The 7,328-nt window shown below is 48.5% G+C and overlaps 1 protein-coding gene across 1 annotated transcript in view; it reads right to left on the bottom strand.

The window, feature by feature from the left end:
- The window catches only part of STX1B (syntaxin 1B), a 55,688-nt gene extending 53,019 nt beyond the window's left edge, over positions 1 to 2,669 (bottom strand). The window contains exon 1 of the mRNA XM_081883678.1: positions 2,322 to 2,669. Within this exon, the coding sequence (XP_081739804.1) occupies positions 2,322 to 2,351 (30 nt within the window). The 5' untranslated portion in view covers positions 2,352 to 2,669. The remainder of the gene's footprint in view (positions 1 to 2,321) is intronic.
- Between the last annotated feature and the right edge of the window lie 4,659 nt (positions 2,670 to 7,328).

A 7,328-nucleotide genomic window follows, 5' to 3' on the forward strand; every position in this document is an offset into this window, starting at 1 on the left:
CCAATTGTTTAAAAGAGAAGGGAATAGCTCGATTTTGTTGCTACTGCAGATGGAAGCATATGCAATGGTGATTATAACCTGCTTCACTCGGATAAGAAAAACAGAAACTGAGGTTGGGAGGAGAGAGAGAGAAATCCTCCCAACGCTTGAAAAGGTCACTGAATTATTTCTTCGGGGTTGCAATTCAATTGTGGAATTGGGATGGAAGGAGATGGCTGAATTTCTGTTCTCTGTCGCTGGGTGATAGTGTCACATATTCCTTCCGCAAAGATGATTTGGCCAAGGAGCCCCTTCTCCTGCTTTCCACAAATGCACACAAGCCATTGGGGAGAAAGGGGTCCAGAGAGGATGTGCTACTCCAGCAATTACAACCTTTGCACACACACAAAGATACTGTTTGTTCTGTCGGAGAAGGGTGAGCGTTAAAGACCCAGAGAGAGATGACCTATACACATAGGGACGCGCACACCGTGATATTCTGTCACACAGAGAGAGATACCAAAAAGCGCGCATCTCCTCGTTTTCACACAAAAGACCCTGAAACTGGCCAGAAAAGCAACAACAGCACAGGTGCTAAAATTGAACAGACCAGACCATGTAACAGCAGGCACTGTTTAAAAAGAAGAAGAAGTAAATCTCATTTGGAGGAGAGAAAGAGATGGCGAGTTTGTTGTGATTCTTGTTTTGGTCCAAATAAAACAAAACGAATCCTTGTTTTATTTTTGCCAGATCGCGGACAATCCCAACTTTAAAAAGAGCTGCGAGAAATTAGATGGACGTGAGAAAAGTAGATCACTCCAATTCTATCAGCCCACTTGGCATAGCGAGATCACAGAAAGCCTCTTCCTTACTTCTTGTTGCTTTACATACAGACTGAAAACATTTTGTATGAATGACTCCATCCCCTTGTGGGGTGGGGGACGGGAGGGAGGGAAAGGAGCGACGTGGGGGGAAGGAGGGAGAGGAGCCAAAGATTTGCTGTGTGTCTCCAGGCTTAAATGGAAATGAGAGTCACATCCTATCTCAGCAAACCAGAAAACGGATGGCGGGGGGGAAGGCAGGTTGGAGCACAGCAGTTCGTGTGTAAGGGGCGGTCTTATAAAAAGTGGAGGAGGGGGTTCTTAGGAATTATTTCGGTGATCTCCCCTTAGACCCCTCTCTTAACATATCGATGCGTGAGTGCTTTGTGCTAATCAAGGAATTGACATTAACACACCGGGCTATAAAACACGCATGCACCCCACAACATCTCTTTGCCTCCCAGTGCCTCTCCCCTTGAGACAGAATCTGTCACATCCAATTTGGCTCAACCTTCAGCCATCCCCCACCCTCCCCCCACCCCCCAAAAATGCAAAGAGGTGAAAGGAGAAAAACCATCCATCACAGTCCTTCTCCCAACAAGCTGGTGGAAGGGGGAGGAGGGAGAAAGTTCCTCCTCCTCCTCCTCCTCTTCTCCCCCCCCCCGCCCAGCCACCCCCTCCATTCTCACACTTCCTGAAATATTTGACGCCTTAAGGGCTATTCCTTTCTCTCCAACCCACCCCCCTTCCTCTTTGGGGAGGGGAGGAATCGGATGACCTATAAAAATTGACTGTGTCTTCCCACACACAAATTTCTGTAGACATACACTGGCTAGGATAAGAGACTTAAAAGGAGATATTTAAACACCCTCTTTCCTTACTCTGAAAGAAAATCGCCTTAATATACGCACGGACATGTACATTAACAGAACGCACCCCCCAATTCCTCCCCATACTTCTGGGGGAATGGAACAACCTCATAAAACCTTCTCCCCGCTCCCCCACATTCAGATACATGGCTGTGTAATTCTTCGCTGGAGAAATATCAACCCTCCTGAAATGCAACCAGGCAGCCTTTCCCCTTGTCTTGCAGAGAGAGGAGCCCCTCTTCTCCCCATGCCAAGTCCAACCCCCATCTTGGAAACCTGAGACATCCTTCTCGACAGATCCCGCAGTGGATCGCTTCTCTCCCCCCTCCCTCAATAATCTGACCGCCACTTTCTCTTCCCCCCCGCGCGCGCTCAAAAACATACACACACCATAATTTAGATATAGAATGTTCCTCCTACCATTAAATCCTTGCCTATTAGTGACTGCTGAACAAAATAATTGTTTTTGTGCCATTTGGAGAGTTGGAGGAAGGGAATTTAAGAAATCCATCGGAGGGCTATTGCTAATCTCCCCACTTGCCTCTCTACAGGGTTGGGTGCTGGGTGGCGGGGAGACAGAGACAAGGCCCCCAGGCATTAAATCAAGGTTGTGTGGGTGTGGGGGAAGGGAAGAAAGAAAATTGCATCTTACACTTCTCAACTCCTGGGTGCGATCCTTCATTGCGCTTGCTTCCTGGCGAGGCTGTGGGTCCTCAGTGGGTCTTCTCCCCCACCCTCCGTGTGGCTCAACAGACAGACACGGTGGCTGGCGAAGACCCCTCTTCTTTGGGGTGGTGGTGGAGGAGGAGGAGGGCGGGAAGGAAGGTTACTGGTAATTGCAGTAATGGATAAACTGAGCCTTCCCTGCTCAGCCAAGCTGGGAGGAGGAAGATGCTCTAAGGATGGAGAGAGGTTGGTGCTGATGCAGCAGAGCAGGGTGGGAAGATGCAGGAGAGGGAGAGAGAGAGGGAGAGAGAGATGCGGGGAGGGGAGGGGGAGCAGAGCAGGGAAGCTGAGCATGCTCGCTGCACCCCCTCCCACCCGAGGGGCCATGGGAGTTGTAGTCTGCCAGAGAGAGGGGGCATCCTAGGCGAGGGCTCCTTTCTAAGGCGATAGACACCGCATCACCCATAAGATCGCACGGCCTGGACTCTACATTAATTCTTCTGCAATAGCTGCTGCCTCCTGGGGAATTCACTTGAGATTGCTAAGCACAGATTTATTTCCTGAGGCAGAGCGGCAAGCGGGTGGGGGTGGGGGGGACTGGGGAGACGACAAGGGATGGTCTGGGAGCAGCTGAGGTTGCTGCAGTACTACCGAAGATAAGCAGGCATGAAACCAGACGGAAACTGGGATGGGAGATCACGGGAGCCACATACAGAAGTGGGATGTAAGTAATATGAACACACAGAGAGATGACTTCCCCTTTAATAACTTCCAGAGGGATGATACCTGCGTTCTTCTGCAGCTGCTGAAGTGGAGTCTATGAAAGTGCATGCCATAACACATTTCTTAGTCTCCTAGGGGCTATTGGACTCTTTGTGGTTTCCTCCCCTTTAACATCACATTCTGCTGCTCATAACCAGGGCCGGTCCTACTATTGGGCAGTGTGAGGTGGCTGTCTCAGGCAGCAAGTTGTCTGAAAAGGAAGTTATGGCCGTTATTTTATTTTTACCGCTAGATGGGGAAAGGTGCTTGTGGGATTTTGCGTCTCAGATGCCAAAAAAAGGCAAAGGACCCCTGGACAGTTAAGTCCAATCAAAGGTGACTCTGGGGTTGCGGCGCTCATCTCGCTTTACAGGCCGAGGGAGCAGGCGTTTGTCCACAGACAGCTTTTTGGCTCATGTGACCAGCATGACTAAGCCGCTTCTGGCACAACGGAAACCAGAGCGCACGGAAACGCCGTTTGCCTTCCCGACACCTATTTATCTACTTGCACTGGCGTGCTTTCAAACTGCTAGGTTGGCAGAAGCTGGGACAGAGCAACAGGAGCTCACTCCGTCACAGGGATTCGAACTGCCAACCTTCTGATCAGCAAGCCCAAGAGGCTCCATGGTTTAGACCACAGCACCACCCACCCAAATAATAATAATCGGTCTCGGATGCAATGCCAGCCCTGCTCACAACCAGGGTGGACAGAGAGTGTGTGATAAGGAATGGTCAGTTCTTTCAACATGGACCTATGGGAGGGATGCCAAATGATTTCTGACGGCAGTGTTGGCCACCAACTTGGATGGCTTTAAAAGAGGATCTGTCCAATTCACGGAGGACAACTTCTATCAGTGGCTGCTAGCCATGATGGCTCCAGCTCTGCCTCCATGGTCAGAGGCAGTGATGCTGCTGAATACCATTTTCTGGGAACCGCAGGAGTCTTGCTTGTGGGCTTCCCACGGGCATCTGGTTAGCTGCCGTGAGAACAGGATGCTGGACTAGATGGGCCAATGGATGACTCTTTTTATGTTCTTTATGTTTTCACATGGGGAGGGGAGGCCAGTTATTCTGGGTTAATTAATACAGAGTACAAGGCTGTGATCTGTAGGTGGCATCCTCCTCCATACTCACAACCGGTCATGCTGATTTGAACTTCCATTTCACTCACAAGTGTAGTGTAAGAAAACACAGCCCACCCTTTTGCCACCTTTTAGCCACTGAGGCCTGTTGTCTTTGTCCATGGCATCCTAAAAAGCAGAGACATCACCTTGTCAACAAAGGTTCGTATAGTTAAAGCTATGGTTTTCCCAGTAGTGATGTATGGAAGTGAGAGCTGGACCATAAAGAAGGCTGGTCGCCGAAGAATTTATGCTTTTGAATTATGGCGCTGGAGGAGACTCTTGAGAGTCCCATGGACTGCAAGAAGATCAAACCTAGCCATTCTTAAGGAAATCAGCCCTGAGTGCTCACTGGAAGGACAGATCCTGAAGCTGAGGCTCCAATACTTTGGCCACCTCATGAGAAGAGAAGACTCCCTGGAAAAGACCCTGATGTTGGGAAAGATGGAGGGCACAAGGAGAAGGGGACGACAGAGGACGAGATGGCTGGACGGTGTTCTCAAAGCTACCAGCATGAGTTACAGATAGGTAGCCGTGTTGGTCTGCCATAGTCAAAACAAAAAAAATTCCTTCCAGTAGCACCTTAAAGACCAACTAAGTTAGTTCTTGGTATACCAGCATGAGTTTGACCAAACTGCGAGAGGCAGTGGAAGACAGGAGTGCCTGGCGTGCTCTGGTCCATGGAATCACGAAGAGTCGGACACGACTAAATGACTAAACAACAACAACAGCCACTGAGGCTGTGGATGCAACCAAGTAGAAGCTTTTAAGCTTTGATTTTGGTGGGGCCTTGGACATCCCTCCAAAGCTTATTAGGGAATTCCTCCATCGGGAGATCAATGGCAGGCAAGCTTCCCAGAAGGACAGATGGCCCGATCCTACCAGCGTTCACCTCCAAATGAGCTTGTTCCAGGAGGAGCATCTTAATGCGTTCTTCTGGGCACATGCTCAGTTTCCACAAGAAGCTGGCAATGGCCAACGAATCTTGTGAAAGCCACCCATGAAAGCCGGAGGGTTGTTCCAGTGTGCAGTGACCCCCACAAATTCACACAGCTTCCTCAGCGGATAGGTTGGCGAAGAAATGCTTCGCTGAAGCTAGAAAGTCTGAAAAACCTAGCAGAATGATTAAAGGGCTGATTGGGTCACGCTGCGGTCACTAGATTATGTGCCCAGTAATAGTTTCAGGCTCGTTATTTGTATGTCTAAAAGGGGTGTGGGTTCGTGTATGGGGCACGATATAGTGACTGACACAGATCAAAATCACGTGCTAAAGGGGTTGGGGAACAATCCTGTTCTTTTTAATGAACCTGATCATGAGTAGAAAGGTGTGTTTAAAGCGTGTTGGTGGTTAACTAGGTACACAGCCGCACTGTACATTTTAAAGCACTATTCAACCACTTCAATAGTGTCGTGGCTTCCCGTGAAGAATCCTGGGAACTGTACTTAAGGGTGCTCAGAGTAAAGTTCCCAGAGTTTCTGGGGAATATAAACTGATTGCCAAACCACTCTGGAAACAATAGCTATTTGAGGGGAATAGGCAGTCTCCTAACAACTCTCAGGACCCTTAACAAACTACAGTTCCCAGAATTCTTTGGGTGCTTTCAGTGACCTAGATAGCCCTAAGTACAAGCCCAGTGATAGGAAAGTTTTCTAAGCATTTGTCATGGTTTCCTGTTTCAGTGTGGGAACGCCTTTAAAAAAATCAGTAACGTCACCATACACACGGCAGCTCCGCAGAGACAGATGTTCTGGGCCAGTCCATCCATCTGAAAGACAGGGCATCTGCTGCAGGCTCTGGATGGCATGCCCAGCTGTCAACTGGGTGTTGGTATCAAGAGGCCCGATGCCAAGCATAGCAGCAACTTAAAAGTCTAGGGCCAATTTTGCACCTATATTAGACTGACTGCTCCCGCCAGGCATGTCAGCCTATGGCAGCACTTTTGTCAGGAGCCAGGCATTGCGAAAGGTCATGCTTCTGCTAATGAACACATTTCTGTTGCTCAGGGGCAGGTGGGAGCAGAAAGCAACGATGGGTTCACTGCCATCGGAAGGAACAGGTAGTCTTCAACGGTGATCAAAACTAAGCCTGAGCCAAATGCATTTTGCTCTCACCTCCCTCTGTTGGCTCCATGTGTCAAATTTTTGATCAGCCTCCCAGATGTTTTGGAGTACAGCTGTGCTGGCTGAGGCACTCCAGAACATCTGGAAGACACCAGATGGGGGGAGACTGTTGTAGACGGTGTGTTAGAGCCCTGTCCATCTTCTTCTTCTTCTTCTTCTTCTTCTTCTTCTTCTTCTTCTTCTTCTTCTTCTTCTTCTTCTTCTTCTTCTTCTTCTTCTTCTTCTTCTTTGTGCCGTGCATAACTGACGGCATGACATTAACAATAATAAATTTTGGAAAGGGCTAGTTGGGCTGCCAGCTCCTGTCCATAACATATATAACAAGACAGAGCTGTTATTAATAATTACAACCAGGGCCTCTGTGTATTTGGCAGGCTGAGCAGTGGGCACAGAAGTCTGCATTCTGAGAGTCTCGACTTTTTAAAAAGAGGAGGAGCCCAGCAAGTTTCTAGCTGTTGAGGTTGGAAAGGTTTGAAGCATGCAGGCAGTGTCTGGTGAAAAACGCAAAAAGGATGCTCGGGCAGAATTTCAATAGGTTGCATTCCTTTTCTTGTGACTAACAGAAACAAAGCATATTTTCTTAAATAAGCAAAACACAAGTTCTGCATGGTGGGTTTAGGGTTGGGGCAGAACTCGGTTAAGCTTTGAAAGTGGGTTTTTTTATTTTTTTTTAGAATCATGCTTGCTGTCGCTGTTAACAATGTCGCCATCACAAAGCAGAGAATATGCTGAGCAGCCCTGGCTATAGCTGGATGGAAGATTGTGATTAAAGCCGGCGACATACACCACTAGAACTATGCTGGAAATGCCATATAAAGCTACCTATTAGTAGCTGATAAGGCTATCAATGTCTACAAGTCATTATGGGTGGGCTGTGTCTCCAGGATTAGAGGGGGTGATGCTTCTGAATATGTCACTAGAAACTGCAGGAAGGGAGGGGGCTCTTGTGTTCGGGTCTTGTTTGCCAGTTTCCTGCAGACATCCAGTTG

The sequence above is a fragment of the Podarcis melisellensis genome (assembly GCF_964234715.1).
Source record: "Podarcis melisellensis genome assembly, chromosome: 13".
In the NCBI taxonomy this organism is placed as follows: Eukaryota; Metazoa; Chordata; class Lepidosauria; order Squamata; family Lacertidae; genus Podarcis; species Podarcis melisellensis.